This window comes from Prosopis cineraria, unplaced genomic scaffold (assembly GCF_029017545.1).
Source record: "Prosopis cineraria cultivar Desert tree isolate PC_DT_omini unplaced genomic scaffold, ASM2901754v1 PC1, whole genome shotgun sequence".
NCBI lineage: Eukaryota > Viridiplantae > Streptophyta > Magnoliopsida > Fabales > Fabaceae > Prosopis > Prosopis cineraria.
This window is the reverse complement of record NW_026555332.1, coordinates 22,501,989-22,525,314: the sequence shown is the minus strand read 5'-3', so window position 1 is coordinate 22,525,314 and position 23,326 is coordinate 22,501,989. Positions and strand designations below refer to the sequence as shown.

The 23,326-nt window shown below is 34.9% G+C and overlaps 1 protein-coding gene and 1 long non-coding RNA gene across 2 annotated transcripts; both read right to left on the bottom strand.

Moving 5' to 3' along the window:
• Positions 1-5,643: 5,643 nt before the first annotated feature.
• On the bottom strand, positions 5,644-7,327 carry LOC129307283 (uncharacterized). Its single transcript, XR_008592331.1, has 3 exons — positions 7,033-7,327; positions 6,302-6,367; positions 5,644-5,753 (listed from the first exon to the last, which is right to left on the bottom strand). It is a non-coding gene; the product is annotated as an uncharacterized LOC129307283 (long non-coding RNA).
• A 4,945-nt stretch (positions 7,328-12,272) lies between these two features.
• LOC129309069 (probable NADH dehydrogenase [ubiquinone] 1 alpha subcomplex subunit 5, mitochondrial) lies at positions 12,273-15,354 on the bottom strand. Its single transcript, XM_054950418.1, has 2 exons — positions 14,886-15,354; positions 12,273-12,697 (listed from the first exon to the last, which is right to left on the bottom strand). Exons 1-2 carry the CDS (start codon positions 15,196-15,198, stop codon positions 12,501-12,503), a joined length of 510 nt encoding a protein of 169 aa, XP_054806393.1. The 5' UTR covers positions 15,199-15,354; the 3' UTR covers positions 12,273-12,500.
• Positions 15,355-23,326: the final 7,972 nt, after the last annotated feature.

Here is a 23,326-nt window from a genome sequence, read left to right as displayed (position 1 = left end):
GAAAAAAGAAAATAATCCCCCTTGCGAGAAAACGCCGAGCAACGTGAGAGGAAGAGAGAAAAATAATATAAAAATGGGATTGTGAGTCCCAAAATTATATTAAAAAAAAACTATAGGTTTGAATTTAATTATTCAAACCTTTGGGCCCAAAGTTGCAATTTTCTCTAAATTGCATCTTAGCCTCTCATGCTTCCTAATGCACACACCCCCTCCTTTTTATACATGAAGGCACCTCTTCTCTTCCCTCATCTAACCAATGTGGGACTTAGAAACAACAACCTTCCACCCCCCCTTTTTTTTGTTCCTTCTACCTTCTCTTTTTTTTTTAACACACACATAAAAAAATTATTTATGTATTATATCTTAACTAAATATTGCTTATGTGGTTTTAAATTTAAATTTTTAAATTCATAATTAAATACCTAATCATAATATTATTTCTAAATAACCTCAAATAATATAAATTCCTATTATTATCATTTTTTTCCTCAAAACCTAAATTCCACAATTTCTTTATTATATAAAAATCAGGATGTTACAATTCTCCCCTCCTTTTAGAAATTTTGTCCTCAAAATTTAATAGATAAGCTTAGAAACTATGTACCTAAGCAAATAAATGTGGATAATCTCGCCTCATACTCTCCTCGGTCTCCCAAGTAGCATCACCTAGGGCTCCACCCTTCCAAATCACCTTCACGAGTCGGATGGTCTTATTGCGTAGTTGTTTGTCCTTAAAGTCCTCAATTCGCTCCGGTTCGGATCTAAAGGTCAAATTCTCCCTCAATTCTACTTCTTCAGGTTCAATAACATGGGAGGGATCCGGGTTGTACTTCTTCAACTGTGATACGTGGAACACATTATGGATACCTGCAATCTGTGGAGGTAATGCAACTCTATATGCAGTAGATCCAATTCGCTCCAAGATCTCATACGGGCCCATAAATCTAGGTGTCAATTTCTTTGCCTTAATGGATCTACCAATGCCTGTCACTGGAGAAACCTTCAAAAATACATGATCTCCTACTTCAAACTCTAACGGCCGTCTCCTCTTATCAGCATAGCTCTTCTGTCGGCTCTGAGCGGTTAGCAATTTTTGCTTAATCATTGCAATCTTCTGGGTGGTTTGCTCTACAATTTCTGGACCAATGATACTCCTCTCACTTAATTCTGTCCAACATAAAGGCGATCTACACTTCCTTCCATACAAGGCCTCATAAGGCGCCATCCCAATACTAGAATGATAGCTGTTATTATAAGCAAATTCAGCTAATGGCAAATGATTATCCCAACTACCTGGTAGTTCAATGGCACAAGCTCTCAACATGTCCTCCAAAGTCTGGATCGTCCTCTCTGTTTGTCCATCTGTTTGGGGGTGGTATGCGGTGCTAAAACTCAGTCTGGTACCCATAGCCTTCTGTAGCGCACCCCAAAAGTTTGAAGTGAACCTTGGGTCACGATCTGACACAATTCTAGAGGGTATACCATGAAGTCTAACTATCTCCTTAATGTATATCTCAGCAAATTTCTCTAATGTAGAGGTAAACTTGATCGCCAAAAAGTGAGCTGATTTGGTGAGTCGGTCTACTATCACCCAAATAGCATCCTTACTCGAGGGTGTTCTTGGCAGTCCAGTGATGAAATCCATAGAAATATCATCCCATTTCCACTTTGGAATATCTAACGGTTGCAGTGTTCCAGCTGGCTTCTGATGTTCTATCTTTATCTTCTGACACGTTAAACATCTAGAAACAAATTCAGTTACATCTTTCTTCATTCCTGGCCACCACCAACCTCGCTTCAAATCATGGTACATTTTAGTTATACCGGGATGAATTGTATATTTGCTCCTATGAGCTTCTTCTAAAAGGATATTCCTCAATCTTGGATCATTAGGTACACAAACTCTACCTTTATACTTCATCACTGTGTCCTCAGAGATGGTAAAATTTGGGGCCTTACCTACCACTATCTCCTTCCTTATATTCCTTAAGTAGTCATCACTTTGCTGTGAGACTCTGAGATCTTCCCAGAATTTGCTCTCAAAGTCTGCTACCTGGAGTGCGGCCATTTGATGTTCAATCACATCTACTGGAACATCATGAAAACTGTTCCATAAATGATATTCATGAACCATCAAATGTGCAGCATGAATAGTCTTTCTACTTAAGGCATCAGCTACCACGTTAGCCTTACCCGGATGGTAATGTAATTCAAAGTCATAATCCTTTAGAAATTCCATCCATCGTCGCTGCCTCATATTAAGCTCTTTTTGATCAAATAAATACTTCAGGCTCTTATGGTCACTGAAGATTTGAAACTTAGATCCATACAAGTAGTGTCTCCATATCTTTAGAGCAAACACAACTGCAGCTAACTCCAAATCATGAGTAGGGTAATTTTCCTCGTGTGGTCTCAACTGTCTGGAGGAATAGGCAACCACTCGGTCATTTTGCATCAAAACACATCCTAAACCCTTTAAAGAAGCATCAGTGTACAGAGTGTACGGCACCACAGGTCAGGAATAGTCAATACTGGAGTAGTGGTTAACCTCTTTTTCAATTCTTGGAAAGCAGCTTCACATTTGTCAGTCCAAATAAATGGGGCATCCTTCTTAGTTAGCTTAGTTAAGGGCATCGCAATTTGCGAAAATCCCTTAATAAAGCGACGATAATAACCTGCTAGACCTAAAAAGCTTCGTATCTCTGTAACAGATTTTGGCTGTTCCCACTTCATCACTGCATCAATCTTGCTAGGATCCACCGCAACTCCATCTCTGGACACAACATGGCCCAAAAACTTTACTTCTTGGAGCCAAAATTCACACTTGCTTAATTTGGCATAAAGCTTATGTTCCCTCAAAACTTGCAAGACGATTCTTAAATGTTCACCATGAGCCTCCTCATCCTTTGAATAAATAAGAATGTCATCAATAAACACTACTACAAACTTATCTAAATAGGGTCGAAAGATCCTATTCATGTAATCCATGAATACCGCAGGAGCATTCGTAAGTCCAAACGGCATCACCATGAATTCATAATGCCCATATCTCGTCCGAAATGCTGTCTTAGGTATATCCTCTGCTCTCACTCTCAATTGGTGGTACCCTGACCTTAAGTCAATCTTTGAGAAAACTGCGGATCCCACAAGCTGATCCAGCAAATCATCGATTCTCGGAAGTGGATATTTGTTCTTGATGGTTACTTTGTTCAATTGTCTATAATCAATGCACAATCGGAGGCTTCCGTCCTTCTTCTTTACAAAAAGGACTGGAGATCCCCAAGGTGAAACACTCGGTCTGATGAAACCCTTCTCAAGTAGCTCTTCGATTTGCTTTTTCAGTTCTGCTAACTCTGAAGGGGACATCCGATAAGGAGCCTTAGAAATTGGCCCTGTACCGGGTACCAATTCAATTGAGAACTCTACCTCGCGCTTTGGGGGTAAACCGGAGACTTCGTCTGGAAATACATCCGCAAATTCTTTGACAATTGGGATATTCTTCACGCCTTCATCAATCTCAGCTTGGATAGAGAAGAAAACCATGTAGGCCTGGCAACCCTTCTTCATACATCTATCAACTTGCGCCGCCGACAAGAAAACATGATCTTGAGTCTCGACTGGGGTCACCGACAAAGAAGATAAAGACACACTCCTCTCTCTACAATCTAGGATAGCACCATTTGCAGCCATCCAATTCATTCCCACAATTACATCCATACCTCTCAGTGGTAGGATAATTAAGTCCATAGTTGTTTTCCTATTTTTAAACTCGACTACTAGGTTAAGGCATGCCTTAGCGGTCCTCACAGATTCTCCCGCAGGAGTAGACACATTCATATCAAACGGTAAAATACACACAGGCAAATCAAGGTTCTTTACACAAGTTTCAGAAATAAAAGAGTGTGTAGCACCCGAATCAAATAGTGCAACAATATCATGATGAAGGATTTTGATGTTACCTCTAATGGCATCTGGGGAGTTCATGGTGTCCTGAGTAAGAGCAAACACACGACCAGAGACAGTAGGATGTTGGGAAGGGTTCTTCATATTTGAGCCCTGGTTGTCCCCACAAAACTTTGCAATGTGACCGGGTTTCCCACAAATGTAACAGATCCAGCACTGTCCGAAATGACGACGCCCGCATTTAGTGCACTGTTGAGAGCTCGCTATACTCGGGGCAGGGGTAGATACTGTTGGGCTCCTCTGTGACCCGTAATAACTACTATGATAGCTCCTCTGTCCTTGGCCCCTTTGAAATGGACCCTTCTGCCTTCCTTGGTTCCATGAGCTACTCGAACCCTGATGGTTTTTCTTCATAATGCCTCCGGTGGGTCGAGGGTAGGTTGGGGGTCTACTATATGAATAACCCCTCTTCTCTCTCTCAACCTCCTTCTTACTGCGAGCTACTACTTGTAGTTTTATGCACATTTCATCATAATCTCGGATATCTAGATGAGCCAATTGTTCCCTCAATTCTGGTCTAGCCTTCTCCAATAAGCGCTTAGCCTTCCATTCGGAATCATCCCTATACTGCAGGTACGTGGAGTATCTAGATAACTCCTGAAACTTAGCAATGAATGTGTCCTCATCGAGGTTCCCTTGCTTAAAGGCATGGAATTCCGCTTCCTTCTCAGACCTTAACTCTGATGGAAAGTAATGCCTGAATAATTTTTCCTTGAATTCCTCCCAGGTGAGTGTAGAATCATCCCTGGGCCCTGCTGTCTCCCACCAATCTCTTGCTCCTTTCACTAGGAGCACTAATGCTACTTGTACTTTTTGATTGCTGGTGCATGTGACTACTCGAAAGATGGATTCGAGTCTCTTCACCCATTCCTCTACCACGGATGGTTTAAGGTTACCATCAAATGTAGGAGGGTTAAACTTCCTAACAGTTTCCCACACATCAGTAATGGTCGGTGGGGCTCTCTGTTCCTCCTGCCTAATTTCTTTCCTTCTAGACTCATGATCTCTCAGAGTGGCAGGATGTGAGGAACTGCCTTCCCCCACATGACTCTCAACATGAGCCCTATCTCCATTTTCAGTTACCTTTTGCCTCTTTAGCTCCGTCAACTCTTGTTCGTATCCTTGAACCTTGTCTGTTAATGTTTTTACAAGCATTCTTAATTCCGCCAAGTCAGGCTCCTCATTTGGCAGTGGCGGTGGCAGGTGCTCATGTTGGAATCCTGGGTTACCACGAGTAACAGGCATTTTCTCTCCCCTCCTAAAGGATACAAGATATAAATAATAAAATTAGCCTAGCTATATCATGGCCATACAATGAGAAGCACCATAACAATGTATATTGCCAACCGACTATATGCTCTGATACCAATATATAACACCCTCAAATTTACAAACCGATTTTTCGCAAGTTATTAATTCAAGAAATCATTTTTTTTTTTGAACCCTTATCATACCCTTATCATGGTAGAAAAATTTCTACCATGATACATCCAAGACAATATACCACAGGTCTTAAAATATCTCAAAAAGCAATTAGAACCATGAGGGACAGACATGATCCTCATAGCATGTTATTTAAATTAGGTCATGAATCAAAAGGGACAGACATAATCCTCTTGGACATATAAATGCATTTAATAAAAAGGATTAGAGTTTACATGCTCCATAGACAAGATATGTCCTAAGTTGGCACAAGATATATTGTATAATCCAAAATAAGAGGCAACGTAAAAGATGGTGTCTCATACACCATAATTACACCTCTGGTGCTTTCTCGGCCGGATTCGCTCCTGTAAAAATATTAACCACGGGGAATGAGACTTAAAAGTCTCAGTAACCAAAAATTAATATGTAATGATGCATGCGGATGTAACTAATCATGCGATTGCTAAGTGGGCACACAAAACATTTAACCGAACAATATTTTCAAACAAACCGAACAAGTATTTAATTGCATGACTGCACCTTATATCCTCCTTTCACCATGCTCGGACGCCAAATCACCCGGCCAAAGGTGAGTTGGACCAAGCGACACGCCACTCATTGGGTCCAATGAGGGCTTACCACGTGGTAATAATTAACCGAACAGAAATTCCCATTAACACCATACATTAAAATACCCTGACAAGTCATGCATCATTCAAATATCCAAACAGAAATATATCCGAACAATAATATCTCATCATGATAAACAAAAATAAATTTTTAACCCACTTGGCAATAATTTCAAACAAGTATATACAGTATTTATTTTCAATAATTCATAATTTTTCCAAACAACAAAACAACACATAACCATTCACAAACACACTCATCACAACACATTAATAATGGTTACCTTGTGTCTTGAATAACAAGTTCCCCTTCACAACTCCTTTTTCACCACTATCTTTGTCAATATAATCTACATAATTATTTCACAATACTATATATTAATTTTACATTAAAATAAATAACTCTAATTTAAAGAGTTAGAAAGTCTTAAATCTATAGTCCATATTAACACTAATTTAAGATTTATGCCTTATTTAACTTCCCAAATTCTTTTCTAAAATTCTCGTACCCTAATGAACTATTTTTTTTTATCCTCAATTCACTTCTAGTATCACAATTTCATCCTTCTACATTCTAAAAATTCATCCAAAAATAAATTAAAAATTTTAGAATTATCCTGAAGCCTCAAATCACCTTTCTATAACCTCAAAAATACCTATTCATACTTAAATAAATATTTAATAATCATAGATTTATCCCTACATCTCAGATTCCACATAAATTCAACCATATAGATCTAGATTTTAACTCAAAAGTTCTTAAACATGAGTTTCAACCTTAAGAAAATATTCTATAATATTTACTATATCCCTAAGTATTTTAACCTATATTTTTAATCCATCATATCATCAGATTAACTATCCTATAGAAAAATCCTAATCAAAATATTTACTCTATCCTACAAAATAATCATATCACTAGAAAGCTAATATTATTTAGAAAATAACTATAAAATTAATTTTGTAATTAAATAAATTTTTAAATGCTAATCTAAACAGGAAAGTTAGAACATACCTGAAGAAAAAAGAAAATAATCTCCCCTTGCAAGAAAACGCCGAGCAACATGAGAGGAAGAGAGAAAAATAATATAAAAATGGGATTGTGAGTCCCAAAATTATATTAAAAAAAAACTATAGGTTTGAATTTAATTATTCAAACCTTTGGGCCCAAAGTTGCAATTTTCTCTAAATTGCATCTTAGCCTCTCATGCTTCCTAATGCACACACCCCCTCCTTTTTATACATGAAGGCACCTCTTCTCTTCCCTCATCTAATCAATGTGGGACTTAGAAACAACAACCTTCCACCCCCCCTTTTTTTTGTTCCTTCTACCTTCTCTTTTTTTTTTTAACACACACATAAAAAAATTATTTATGTATTATATCTTAACTAAATATTGCTTATCTGGTTTTAAATTTAAATTTTTAAATTCATAATTAAATACCTAATCATAATATTATTTCTAAATAACCTCAAATAATATAAATTCCTATTATTATCATTTTTTTCCTCAAAACCTAAATTCCACAATTTCTTTATTATATAAAAATCAGGATGTTACAACGTGCCACATGTGCTGTGACATATGGCACAAAGACCACAGTTGCCCAGTTTATGCCATACATTGTGGCATGTAGCAGTTTTTAGTGTGAATTTTAGATGTGCACTATTTTCGCATCCAATGTTCGATTAGGATTGTTCAAGTGCCCACATAAAGCTTGCTTCATAATCTAACTAATGACACTGGTTTCATTTAAATTCGATATTCTGTTTGAAAATTGAACACCTAAGTGCATTTTAACTATTTTATGTCAAAATTTACCACTTGAGCATCATCAATTGAAATCGTATGTCATTAGCTGCTTTTAAGGCTTTGACCACATCTAAATGGACAATATATACTTGATTGACCAATCACATAGGCAATATATCATACATATACACAATTGGCCTGTAAACCGCCCATATTTCTCATTTGGGCAAAATTCACATTCTCATTTAACTCTTAACTAAGGCTAAATCACCCTTCATGTATATCAAGCATTCATCATACCTACATAATACCAACCATCCACTAGTCCACGCTTTTATTTTCATCATGTACACACATATACACAGGAGCTAGGGAACTAAAACTACTAAACACAATATAATGCACATGTACTCAATTCCTATGGCAACTTATACACAAGTTCATAACTAAAAATATACAAATTCATTACACCAATTCTTATAAAAAGGCTTTAGTGAGAGGTGTCAACTCAGCCTATGTCTTTCCCCTTGAACCGCCACTACCAAAACCTAAAAAATATAAATAACTATGGGCGAGATAAAAATCTCAATAGCCAATATAGTTTATTCAAGTATATTAACACAAACCACCATGTCAAAGTAATAAAAATCAAAGTATAGCATATGTATGTATTATAACATAACTTAAATCACCGTTTTCACATATAAATCATTTTTAAACACTTTTACACCTTCACATGAACATCTAACCATAAGAAACCTAGCGTCAAAATAGCTCATCAAAATCCATAGATTATAAACAATAAGAGTTTGGTTTCAAGAACAAGGCTCTGATACCAAAAATTGTAAGACACTCAAACTCTATGAAGTTTCATTAGGGAGTTATTGGCTTAACGCAATCACATTGAAATAAAGGGAAAATAATATTAAGAGTATATGAGTAAATGTGTGTGTGTGTAACTTAAATAAAAGAAAAACTCTTACATCATTGTTTGATAATTACCAACTATTTACAAGAAGTGCCAAAAAATTATTTTTACTAATAGTTACATTCCATCAAAAGAAAGCATACAAGGATATATATATATATATATATAAACCAATTCCTTGCTTTTCCTTTCCTTGCCCATCTACTATTTGACCAGAAACAAAATTCTTAAAAAACAAAATACAAGTGGGATGAAAATTTTAGTATTTTAACAAATTAAATTGGTCACATATAACCAACACCATAACACAATTATTTAGGAGAAATAAGTAAGGAAGTACAAAAGAAAACATGTTTATTCACAAAATGGATTGCGTAAACAATCATGCTAATAGAATCACACCAATGACTCAACTAAATTGCATCAACGATTTCTATAACCTAGCATCAACTAAGGTTCTTATTACTAGATAAGTCACATCTATCAATATTTACTAATAGAATGCATCAACAATTTCTACAACCCGGTATCAACCAAGGTTCTTACTAATGTTATATAATTGTTTATTATATGACTAAGTACATATATCTATAACTTCACATTAGATAAATGCAAGTAATCCTCATGAATACAATGTAAACATCTACAGTTGCAAAACATTTGATAAACAATCATCAAAATTTAAAAGATTCAATAATAAAGCTTATTATCATTTTCTTCTCAAAATACTTTATGAGCTTCCACAGCAATCCACTAATCCTTCTTGCTGTCTAGCAAAATAAGTTTGACAACACATAAATAAATAAGGAAGCATTTAAAATAACAGTAACTTTAAACATATCTAAGAAAATGTCTATTATTACTTAGCTGAGAGAGCTTCAAAATTTCAAGTTGACACAATACTAATGCTAGAACCTGATCAACTAGAGCAATGACAACAAAAATGATAAAACTAAATAACCAAGTTTATGTTCAATTTCTAAGATGGAAGTTTGCAAAATCATTTAGAAAACTTATCATGCTTGAAATATCATTTGATTTATTGTGATAATGCCCCCTTAATTTGTTTATTACCTATCAAAGTTAAAATAATATTTTATACTTAATAGAATTATTTAAAAATTAAAATTAGTTCAAAAAATAAAGAAAAAATAATTTTAAAAAGTTTCAAAGCCCATAGGTGTTAGGGTTGGGTTTGGCTATATGGGCTTCTTAGAAGGGTTGAGATACTTCAAGCCTGATTTGAATAAGCCCAACTTGAATTAAGCCCGACCCGAATAAGCTCGGCCTGCCCAAATTATCGGCTCTACGCAAAAGGTATGGAAGAGGTGAGGTTTTTATGCATTTTAATAAAAAAAAAATATAATAAGTTAGTGGGCTAAAATTACTCTAATAGACCCCACTGCTAATTAATTTAAAATGCACCCCCAATAGATTTGAAAGATGATCATAACATTATATCAAAACATATTCTTAAATTTATTTTGGGATAATTTATTTTTTTTATTTTTTTAGGAAATTAATTAAATACCTCTCTAAACAATACTCAAAAATCAAATTTTGGGATGTGACAAATAGTAAAATATAATTTTCCACAATCATATTCTTTAGCCTTTATCATCTATATTACAAACTTTGAAATGTTTTGATCACTAGCTCCATAAAGTTTTAAAAGATATTCTATTTACCCAAAATGGAGTTAAGTTGAAGAAGTTATGAAAAATTAAAATTTAAACTTTAAAATGTGAATTGTGCAGAAAACAAGCTTGACCTATGGTCACATTTTTAGTCATATCTCTCACTTCCTTCAAGAGATTTCTAAAGATATATAATTTACTAAATTTAGAGTTGTATTGAGTGAGTTATAGCCTTAAGTTTTGTGCTATAATGTCTCTCATATGCTATAATGTCTCTCATACATGCATGTCTGAGAATGCATACATGTGTGCTTCAGTCATAAAATGCATCATAGGACTAATACACGAAACCTAGAACTCGCTTGTCTCAGAGGTCATACCAGCATGTCTCACATTCCTATTCTAAATATCCAATATATGCTTGTCCTAAACCTAATACACACTTGTTTTAGTCTCATACAAGCTTGTCTGAGTTCACAGAAAGAAGCAAGGTGCTTCTAACCTCCAATACACGCTTGTTTTAAAGAGAGCACATGCCTTTTTTAGATAAGAAATTCTGCCTTGACCAATACAAGCTTGTTTTAGTCTCACAAAAGCTTGTATGAGTTCTCTAGGAGAAGCAAGGCGCTTCTGACCCCCAATACACTCTTGTTTTAGAGAGAGCATACGTTTGTTTTTGATGAAAAATGAACCAATCCTTTTTGCCTTGCACAATACAGCTTGAATTAGACGCTAACTGTGCATTTAATGCATTTTGGAGGAAAAAATATGCTTTTACTCAATTTCTTCATACACCCACACTTTGCATCAACTATAAACAACTAGTTCTTGTGTCTAGTGGCTATTTCACTCCATAGAGCATAAATATAACAATCCAAATATATTTTAACAAGAGATTAAGCTTAAAAATTATTAAGTTATGAGATATGCATTTTTTCTACAGTTATTATATGAAAATATTGTTGTTGAGCCCATCTTTGTTATATTTTCATCATGTGAATTTTAGAGCTTCATTGTAATTATTATAGCTCTTAGAGAGAATTTTTCGTTAAATAATTTACTTATTCAAAATATTTGTAAAAATGAGGGAGAGATTCCCTTTATAATTTAAGAGAGGGTGTTCTCTTGAGAATCTACCCCTTGTAAACAAGAGATGTTATTCTCAAGGAAAAAAACTCACTGATGCAATGAGTGATTGTAATAACTCACAAGTGCCTAGCTTAAACTTGTGAAAGATGTGGAGATTTGAAAGATGTGGAGAAATCTCAAGTGGTTTGCTCAAAAACTAAATGTAGGTAATTGGAACTAAACCATAATAAATCACAATTTGCATTCTCCTTTTCCTCAACTGTTTATATCTATAGCATCTTAAATTCTTACTCTATTTTAGTGTTCAAACTGAATTTGATTTATTTACAAGCTCCAACTCAACTTCCCACCTATAAATTGATTAATATTTCAATCATTCTTAATTTGTGTTTGTGAAAGCTGGTTATTATTCTCCCAAACAAAGTTTTGAACTTGCATTTCTTTAGACTTACCTTTGTACTTTGTTTAAGTAGGAAAAAATTTTAAAGTATTAGAAAATTCAATTGACATCCAATTCAACCCCCCACAAGCATGCTGTCATTATCTTAAAAAGATGGCAAAACGAAAACTCTTGGGAGAGGGGGAGAGCGATCATGCAAATATTTTTTTAATAAATAATCTATAAGACAATCCATATATAATATAACATCAATGTGGAGTCGGGGAATCTGGGTTCAAATTCCGAGTGAACAAGAACATTCTAGGTATGCATCAAAGGGCATAATGGCATGGAATTATAAGTTATTATGCAAATCCAGGAATAAAAGTTGCTACAACTAAGCAACATAACACAACAGGAGGCTCCATACCATGGAATGTTGCAGCAACAGCAATGAGACGACACATGGTTTTGCTTGTCATGCAAGATTATTCCACATTTCTGTTTCAGTTAAAGCATAAGATCCAACACCATCTTACATTAAACAAAACCCTGTTACTTCAGTAAACCTCCATACCATGGAAAACAACTTAAGGATAGGAAAAAGTGAAAGTAAAGACAAATTGAGAAACCAAAGCTCCAAAAAAAATTTTAAAAATAAAAATAAAAAGACAGACAGAGGCTCTAGATCATTAAGTTATGCTTTTGATGGAGATTCACCAGAGCTAACTGCAGGAGTATCCTCTTTAGGCTTTGACATAACTGCTTCCAGAGTCTTGTGAAATTCTTCGGGAAGAGGAGGAGGTCGATGTTGAGGAACATGCTTAGGAATTGGTGCATCATTTTCAATTAGCTCACATTCATAATCATCAGGGACACCCCATGGATCCCACTCTGCAATAAAAAATAGGAGGGAAGTTAAACCAATCATCTTCCATCAATAATTGATGCCTAACACTTTGATGAGTGACCACTGAAATCACATTTGTTGGTTACTTTATACTAACAAAAGACAGGTAAGAGGAAAAGAGATGATCTGTTAACTAAATGAGAATAATGATACAATGACACTTTGGAGAAGCATACTAAATTGGATCACAGTATCTGCATATTGAAAATCTTTTTGGCTCCATTGCGTATGTAATTTAATGTTAAAATATATAGCAATGGTAACAAAAGACATGGGGTATAAATATACAAGCTTGCATCTGTAATCAATCCAAACAGAGATAAACCAAATTCACAAAACTTAAATTAAATATCTCATTTTGCTCGACACCACCATAAGGTGTAGGGATTTTTTTAATTGTGGGTGGATGTAAGAGTGTTACGCTTCCAACTATTAGCCCCCTTTCCTTTACATGGTTTTACTTTAGCCTTCTTTATTCCCCTAAAAAAAAATTAAATATTGGCTAGAAGAACTTCAAATTTACGCCAAGCCCCTTGCTGACATGAATCCTTATTTGAACATAGATCTCTACAAACAAACACCAACTCTATAAAGCCATCGGTTGTCCTAGATTCAAGTTGTTATTCCTAGACCAATCCTAGCATTATTAAACCTGAAATTCAGTTCACATCATAATCTGAGGCCCCAAATAATAATATTTTTAGATTAAGCTCTTTTAAGTTTAGGAATTTGGTCCAAAGAGCAAAACCAACTTCTCAATGAATTCCAGTAATTTACTAGCCAGAACAAATCTAGGACCATATGGCTCAAAGTTGAAATGAATTTGAGCACTACAACCATAACATGTGAAGACAACACAGGAAACCAAGAGATATCATCAATGCGAATAATGACTACTCTATCTAATAGTCCTTATCACATTGATAAATTGCCAACCATAATAATGCCAACACATCCATATTTGTAAGAAACATACACTGTGCACAAGGGAAAATAGAGACGTTGGTGTGCCTTGAACAAAACAATAAGATTGAATATTAAACTGCTCCAACAATGGTACGAGTACACCAGCTCACTAGATGTGCAAGTCATTTTTGTTCCATGTACTTCACATATTGCGCACAACTGCAAAAGATTGTTAATCAAACTTGTGGTTATATTAAGTAGCCTGGAAGAGAAATATATAAAAATTCTCTAGAGCAAAAATTTGCTTTTGGCTGAACCCATATTAAGAATAAGCTAATGAAACTGGGATTGTATAAAAACCTAGCAGGACTAGCTTTTACTAAATGTTAAATTGTTCCTAGTGTATCATTTTTGATCTGATATGGATATTAGTATTTGTTTTAAATCAAAGCCAAAGGGCCCGCAGGCTACTATCCTATATATAAATGCACGCTAGACCACTGAAGAAGAAATTCATGTTCGAGTTAAAAATCTTCCAAGCAATTTGATTGTATGACCATCAGTTGATCATTTTAATTTGATATTATCTACAGTTATTTATTTAACACTTTGATATTTCTGTTTGCTTCAAAAGAAAAAGAAAGTTGGAATGCTTCTTGAAACATGCAAAATTAATGCAACAAGGGAATATCTGAAAAGTTAAAACAGATCAAGTGAAACGGGTAACCTCAACAGACGTGTATATAAGGTCAAGCTTTATACAAGCAGCCATTTGGTAATGGCTTCTCTCTAGACCATGGCACGTTATCTAAGGACAGAAACAAAAGCATCTTCCCAAGCCACAAACTTTTTTGTGTTCTTGTACTTTATTTTCCTGATTATATGAGCAGTCAAATATATCATATTTTTCATATTACTTTGCTTTCGTTTGTAAGAAAATAGGGAAAACGTAAATTTCTATTCAAGCCAAGATGAATTCACCAATCCTAATTATTTATAAGCTCAAGACTAGAACGTACCAAGAAACATCCAATCCATGGGTATACAGGGGAATTTACCAAAAGAAATTGAAGATTAAATACCAAACAAGAGGATAACACCCTATTGCTGCTAAATTAACATTCAATTAAGATAAAAACAACATAGTGGCACACCATAACAGCATGTAAACTCATTTCGCTATTAACAACAGAAGCACATCAATGCAGTTTAATCAACATTCTTTTTCACGCACACATAATTCATTATTTTCAAATAAATCGATACCTATCATTTTCCCAATGAGCTTGAGCTCATCTTGAGCCTCCTCGATGAGCTCCTCCACCTGGCCACAACCAAGTCGCTTCTCGATCATTTCCCAATCCTCCTCTTCTTGGCAAACCTTGAGCCTGTGGCGCGTGAAGCTTTCCACAGCCTTACGGTAGCTTTCGTCCTCAGGAACGGCTTGGATCTCCTTGAGGGTTTTGGTATAGAGGCCGATAAGCACTTCTCGAGCGTTCGGCACCACATCAAGCCCTACAATTCCCGTGGTCTGCTTCACCTTGGCCATCAATGGCCGCGCGATTGCTCGTAGGAACATTCTTGCGAACACACTGCGTCCCACAGAATCACTGTCTTCTCTCTGGCTCCGCGATTTTCTTTCTTTGTATCTCCTGGTTTCCGGTTAGACTTAACAGTGGCAGGGGGTGATGGGTTGCTCCAAATTAGTCTCGGGTTGAACGATGTGAGGCACGGGTTTAACCGAGGAATGTGCCACACCAATAGGCCATTGGTGCTATTGTTGCTAGCTTTTTTCTTTTTTAAAAAAAGCAACAAGAATAGTCAAAATTTTAAAAGGCCAAAGATCTAACTTGTCCTTATTTTTTTTTTTTTGAAGAACACTAAATACTGTAAAAGGCAGGGCAATCTATATTAAAAATTGGGACATATGAATGTCCCAAAATTTTTGTCTGTGATTAATAAGATAATAGTGGGCAATTTAGTAATTTGATATGTTAATTATGTTATGGATGATTAGAAAGAATTAATGGGTTTAATGCCCTGTTTGGTATGGGGAAATGAATTTGATGGAAGAAAAAGTAAAAATGGCAATAGAAGTAGAAATGGAAGTGGAAGTGAAGTTTATAAGTATGTTTAGTATGCACATGTAAGTGAGCTAAAAATTCTATCTAAAAAATATATTGATTTTTTGAAATGACCAATATATCCATCATTTAAAAAAAAAAATTCTCCACGTTCTTCGCAAGTCGCAACCATCACTGCATCGGTATGAACACCATTATAAATCATGGAATGCCCAACAAATATGAATTTCCATCAAACAACAAATCCAAAAGAACAATTAACTTCATCATTTACAGCCCAAAATCATTGAAGAACATGAACCAAATTTCAAAAAAATACAAAGAAAAAACATGAAATACAAATTTGGAAGTTCATGGGAATCCAAACAGGGAATTAATGGAAAATACAAAGCCTGTATTTTCTTTTATAGTTGTTCCTCATAGCAATCGAACAAAAAAAAAATCCAAAAATATTATAGATCTAAAAAAAAATCTAAAACTCTTCTCCTCGTTCCTCATCTTCGATGACTCACAAGATAACAAGAATCAACAGACAAGGTTCAACTATACCAAACATGTGAAATGGGGGGTTTTGGTTCCACTTCCATTTCTCTAGCTCCAATTCTTTCCTACCAAACGAGCCATAATGAATGTGCTGGCAACGTTAATCGTGGGCTATGTGGTATATTAGAAATGTTTTAAAAATTGAACTAGGAGATCAACAGAAAAAGTTAATGGATCACGATTCTTATGGTATAGCATGCTAGACGATAATTGAACTAGTAACCTAATAATTAAATAAAAATAGTATTTATATACATATATATAAATAAAACATTAAAATATTGATAATATCATTCTCGATGTAGAACTGTTTAGTCATAATATATTAAATTTTAATTTTCTCATTTTTTTCATATGTATATTATTTTACTTACCTTATCTATTCTTTTAAAGCAAATGTGTTTTCAATTTTCTCTATACTTTCATTTATATAATGCCAAAAAAAAATTATAGATTCAAGATTTTACTATAACAACACAAAATTATATTGACATTAATATTTCTAAATTGAATAAAAATTTTCATTACTAAAATAAGAGTAAAAAGAAAAACGGTTCAAAACAATCTAACCATTTTGAGTTCCAAATTTTAGTGAGTTTTCAAAACCTGCCCAAGTAATAACGTGCTAACTTAAACCAACTACTAGAATGAGTTAAATGATTGAACTAAACTGCTTTCTTTACTAGGGGATCGTTTGAGTAGTCTAACAGTCCAAGTCTCAAAACATTAGTATTAGGCCACCTAAGCCCAACTAAAGAGGAGAATAACTATCTTGGACTCTTTGTACTATTTGCCATGGTGGAATGGTCGAATTTTAGTTAAAGCAAACAAGTGTGCTAGTGAGACAAAAAGACGAGAAATGAGGGAATCAGAAAGAGGGAAAACTTAAGGCTACTAGGGTTCAAGGCTAGCAAGAGCTTGGGGTAAGTCTCTAATCCTTTCCTCTTCCGACTTATGCAATTTTCTATTGGTTTTGGATAGAAGGAGATGATGATTTCAGTTCTTTAGGAGGTTTGGCCGAACCCATTAATTCAAATTGAGCCATTAAGAGTTGTTTGACGTTTCCAAAGTTAGGGTTGGTGTTTTTATGGAGTATTATGAATGGGTTCTCGAATTTGGATGAACCCTAAGCTTAAAATTGATGTTTGGAAGTAATGTAGGTTATGAAATGAGTTTATTTAGCCTAATGGGAGCTAAACAAAGTTATTAGATAGTTGTAAGAGTTTATAGGATATGAAGAGATATTTGTGCTTGAAATTATGAGTTACATGTCACGGGGCTAGTCTTTCAACCCATGCAGTACTTAGACAATCTTCATTGGAAGTTGCTAAGTAAGCTTGACTCGTATGAAAGGAAGATGCTTGGCTAAGTTAAGGAAAGGGAAAGCTTGAGGGCAAAGGATACTTGGAAGAGAACTTGGAGAATGTGAGAGTATATTGCTTTGAGGACTCAAGGGTTGTGTGTTACAAATGAGGAGGGATGAGGTATTTATAGGCCTCCCCCTTGGTTCTAGATATTTCCCACCTCCTTAATGGACGGTGGAGATTGAATTGATCCTACGGTTACAAATGATTCTCTGGAATCCTCTCCTAGATATTTACAACAAATATCTAGATATTTACATGGAAAGATCTAGTAGCAAATATTAAAATATTGAGGCTAGAGTTGTGTAGACTTATTTAGAATATTCTTGCACTCTCTAGCACTCTTAAGCTTATTCGGGAGCCTTCTGGAGGGTTTTGGAATGTTCCAGAGCTCCTTAACCTCATGAAAAATGAAGAATCGTGACATACAGCTAACCCATTCTGGTTAGGAATATGCATGTTAGAGTTTAAAATTGATATATTAGTGCTTGAAATTGTAGGGTAATATCATTTGGATCTCTTCGAGTAAGGGGAGGCTTGAGTAATCAATAAAATCTAAGGGTAGCCTTCTTTGGTAACAAAAGGGTTGAGATAATTGGATAATTTAATCATTTTATTTGCTTGTTTGGATTATTTGTGAGTTTTGTGAAATTAGAGTTATGTTTAATATGAAAAATGTAACATCTTGAGTTTTCAACTTTGAAATTTGAGTGCTTATGAAGGGCATATTGGTTAAATAAGAGATTTGTGAATTAATAATGTCTATGGGACACTAATAAAGTTTGTGGACCTTTGGACAGCCTTGAAAATGAACTAAGATAATTTATAGATTAACCAGGCTCAAGTGGGATGTCAAAACAGCATGTGACACTTACTGTGCACATTGTGTGGTAGTGCACAACCAAATCCTTACTTAAACTAGATGTGAAATATGTTTGATTTCAAAGAGAGAAAAGAAAGAGACAAGAGAGGCGAAGGAGGAGGACTAGGGGTCTGCTAGGGCTTTATCTTAAGAGCATTTCAAGAGCATTTTGAGCAAGAATCACTATTAGGTAAGCTTCCTATTCCTCTCCTTCCTCTTTTTATGCAAAATTTCTATGAATTTGGGTATGTTGTGTAATATCCACCTCGATATTACTAGGACAACACTCTAACACACCGTTTGGATAATAAGGATTAATCATATAGCCTCCTCCTATAACTGCTCAATATAGGAGAAAGTTAACCCATTCACCACATTAATCATAAAAATCAGTAATCAGATATTTTGTTTGAAAAGCTTTGGCCAAAACTTGTTTTGCAAAATTACTAAAGTCCTAACACATTTGAGTAACACATAGTGGAAGTAAATTATATGCATTCATAATGCTAGTTGCATGCACTAAAACCACAAAATAAGCTAGAAAAATGGGCAATGCACCATGGTGTGCAATACGTGCACCGCGACATATGGCACAAAGCCATACACCCAAACTTTTTTGTGTCATGTGTAGTGGCACGCTAGTCTGAACTTTTTTCTGTCATTTTGACAGCAAAATGACAAACTTTTGGCGTGCGCCGTTTTCACATATGACGTCCAATCAGAATGATTCAATCGCCTACATGAAGCATATTTCATAAGCTAGCCAATGAGATGGGCTTGGACACAATCTAATGGTCCGATCAAAATTTGGACACTCAAGTGTAAAAAGTCACTTTTTACAAAAAAATTCACACACCCAAGTGCTCAAATCGATCCCTTTCTCTCATCAAACCACATAAGGCCTTGAACAAGTCCAAAAGGACCTACTACACCTAATTAACCATAATATATCACATACATACATATATATCAAAATTTGACCCCTCAACAACTAATTTCCATATTTCTCATCCTTTTACAATTTAACACATTTTGGCCTACTTGGCCCCTTTTTCTTTATCACATATCCACACATTTCATATTTACTACTCAGTCTTAGCTCTAAATTACTCATTTCATCATAATTTCACACATAAGAAAAGATTCATCATAATTTATACACTTTCAACTAAAAACTCATTTCAAAAAATGCATGCAAACTCCTATGGCAAATTATTTACATATATACAGGCTAAATTGATTCATTACACAAACTCAAAGCTTTCACACGACCACGGCACCACTATACAAGCTCAAACTCTTTTTCCTTGCCCTGATCACTGCTCTGTCCTGTAAAATATAACCACGAGGGTGAGATAAAAATTTTAGTAACAAAATAACTCACTCCTATTGACTATCACATGCAACAATATGAAAGTAAAGCATAATATAGCATTTCACATAATATATCAATTCACTTCTTTTACCACTATAATCATCACTTTTCACCATTTTTCCACATGTACAATATATAGCATGATCACTACTGACCGAACCTCCAAATCACCTTGACACAAAACCATAAGCTTGCCTTAGACTAATGTACACTCTCATTGGCCCTAAGCTCACCTTTAGTGGTAGAATCACCTGGCCAAAGGTGTTCTATCTTACTTCCAAACTATGGTTTCCCCTAATACACACAATGGGGTGTTATTAACTCCAACACCGTATTACACAAATATTAAGGAGTCTCAAATCTCCAACACCATACCTCAATAGGTACTAAGGAGATCATCTCCAATACCATACCTCTAAAGGTATTAAGGAGGTATAATTTTCCAACACAGTGCCTCGTCGGGGTCTAAGGAAAATATGCCATACAATCTTATCACCACCTCTCTACTTGGGTGAACTCTCCCCCCTATGATCATGCTTTCCGAACCAATCATAAGTTCCCAATCACCACTTTATATACTTTCTCACACATAACATATATATATATCTATATTTACATACCATATGAAATCACATTTTTCAATACTTTTACTTGATCAAAAACTATTTCATGCAACATTCACAAAATGCCATAAATCATACTTAGTCAAAAACCATTTCATGCACTACATAGCATGCTCACATATAGTTACAACAAATAGTCAAACAGAGGAAGTTATTTAGTTACCTTAACCCTTCTGTCACTAGAAAGGTTACCCATGAATTTCAATTACCACAACAACTCGTTATAAGCTTCCTTTCTCAATTCACATGCTCAATGTGCCAATCTGAACGCAATTGGTACAATTTAATCAATTGGTCTAATTTGATTAAAAGTACATTTTTACTACTTATGACTATATTCAATCGTCTATTCTTTTCCATTTATCCATTCTAGATCTATTACTACTCGATTACCACTTTACATCACCTCAACCACTCTCATTCCACTCAAACACAATTTTCACCCTAAAATCTCTTTGAATTAAGGCCAAATTGAGCCTACGGGTTCAAAGCTCTATTGTTCATCTCTAAACTAGTCGTAAAGATCTAATTTAACTCCCAAGAACCTTTTTATTACTATTAGGCAAGGATCAAACTCCTAAAACTTCACTGATTCAATTTTTCTATAACTCATATTCAAAGAAATTTGGGTAGATAAAATGTAAGAGTTATACATAGCTTACCTGATAAGTTACTGATCAGAAGCACCTTCTACAGCTTCGAAACAGCTTGCCTTAGCACATCCTTCACTTTTCTCTCCTCCCTTTCGTGTGTTTTAGATTTCTCTCTTTTAAAATTTTTGAAATTTGACAACTTAAGAAGTCATTTTCTAGTCCATGCATACGCATGTAGCACAAGCCATGGTGTGTGGCACAGTAAGAATAATTCTCACATGCGCACTTGCTTTGATCTGAAACACAATCCTTTCACCCGTATTTGTTCATACAACATCCCAAAGACATAAATCATCATCTAACCATCCAAATCTCTAATGCCATACTAATTACCACTTTACCCTTAATTAATAGCTAATCTTAGGATTAAGAAATTCAAGACGTTACAAATCAAAATCTCAAAAAAAGTAATCACAACCATACCTTACTAGGCAGTAAGGAGATACATGCCATATGGACTTTCACTACTTCTTATGAGTGAACTCTTACCCCCTATAATGATCATGCTCGTACTTATCATACATACCACATATTTGTATCCAAATTACATTTAACTAATATAAGAGACTTTCATAATTTTTTCATCACTCAGAAAATCATTTCAAATACACAAAAATCTTATTTCACAATATGTAATGCTTTCAAATCACATGTAGAAAATTTACATATCTACTTACAGATAGTTAAGCACTTTAACTAAATAGTGTAAATTATTCCATTACCTTAACCCTTTTACCATAAAAAGGGTTATCATGGTCTAATGTTTGCTCTACATGTAACATCTGAAAATTTCAAATCTAGAAAAATTGACTAATTAAGGGATAAATTAGTTAAAAAGATGATTAATTAATTTAATTATGTTTTTAGGTTGCTAATTGGCTTTTTGGGTCATATTTGGCTCTAAATTGAGTTAGGATGGAAGTTGGATTGAATCGGGTGGCATCAGGGGGGAGCAAAAGTGAGTTTTTACTCTCTACATCGTGAGCTGTGGCTTGTGTGTCGTGCACTGTGGTGTTAAACAGGCATTAAACACAAAAATGATCTGAAAAAGTCATTTTTTGTTAATGAAAGCTTGGAACTCGAAGGAGGAAGATTTGGGCACTGCTAGGGCATCATTTTAGGATGATTTTGAAGATAAATTAGGCCTTTAAACTCTTGAGTAAGTTTCCTACCCTTTTCCTCTACCTTTTCATCTCATTTGCCATGGGATTTAAAAGTGGGAGAATTTGCTCTAATGGATTAAGCTATGAGTCAATGTTTTAAAGGTTTCTATTGACTTTAAAGGTTTGATTTAAGTTTCTTAACCTTGGATAAGTAGTAATATGAAGTTAAATTCTTATTTAGTGAAAGTTGGATCAAGCCCTAGCTTGATTATAGGGTTTTGAGGTGTGACAAGTTGAGACGTCAAGTGTTATATTGTGATAGAGTTAGAGGGAGGCTTGAAGGCATTGTGTGAGAAAATTGTAATCTTGACAAGCCTATTTGTTGAGAATATGAGTGAGAAGTGGGAGAATTGGGATGTTGTGGATAGCTAATAATGCTTGTGTTAATTGAAAATTAACATATAGTACTTGTTGATGTAGATTATGGTGTGGGAAAACTTGCCTTAACACAATAAGAGATAATTTGCATTATTTATTACCTTGTATAAGTTATTCTCAAGTTCTTCTTGCATGATTTGTTATGTATATATGTATAAATTTTATAAAAGTTAACTATTTTAGAAAATTAGTAGAGTATTGATTTGTAAAATGTCATGTTTTTGAAGTAAGTAGTAATATTCATTATATTGGTTTAGAAAGTGGTTTATGCAGGGTCAAGTGGAGATATGTAGTAAAATGTGGCATATTAGAGGGTGGGAGGTCACCCTAGTAGAGTTAGTGGAGATTAAGTCCATATGATACTGTTGGGACCTCGGGATGCTAGGTGCAACTCATATTTGTCCTTAGTGCCTAAAAAAGGGTGTGTTGTTGGAGACTTACTCTCCTTAGTACCTAGAGGGTGTGGAGTTAGAGATTATGCTCCTTAGCATCTGTAGGTTGTGACGTTGGAGTAATGACACCCCAATTACTTGAATAAACAGAATCAGTAGTCCAAAAGTGGTTTAGGACACCTTGGCCGGGTAGTCCTACCATAAATGGTGAGCTTGGGGACCATACATGTGGTTTAGTTCCCTGAAATAGCTTACCGATTTGGTCGAGAG

Excerpts from the sequence above, each read along its gene's own strand:
- LOC129309069 (XM_054950418.1), bottom strand. The coding sequence starts at position 15,198 with ATGTTCCTACGAGCAATCGCGCGGCCATTGATGGCCAAGGTGAAGCAG. Across the intron at positions 12,698-14,885 it reads GCTCATTGGGAAAATGATAG|AGTGGGATCCATGGGGTGTC; the intron begins GTATCGATTTAT and ends TTTTTATTGCAG.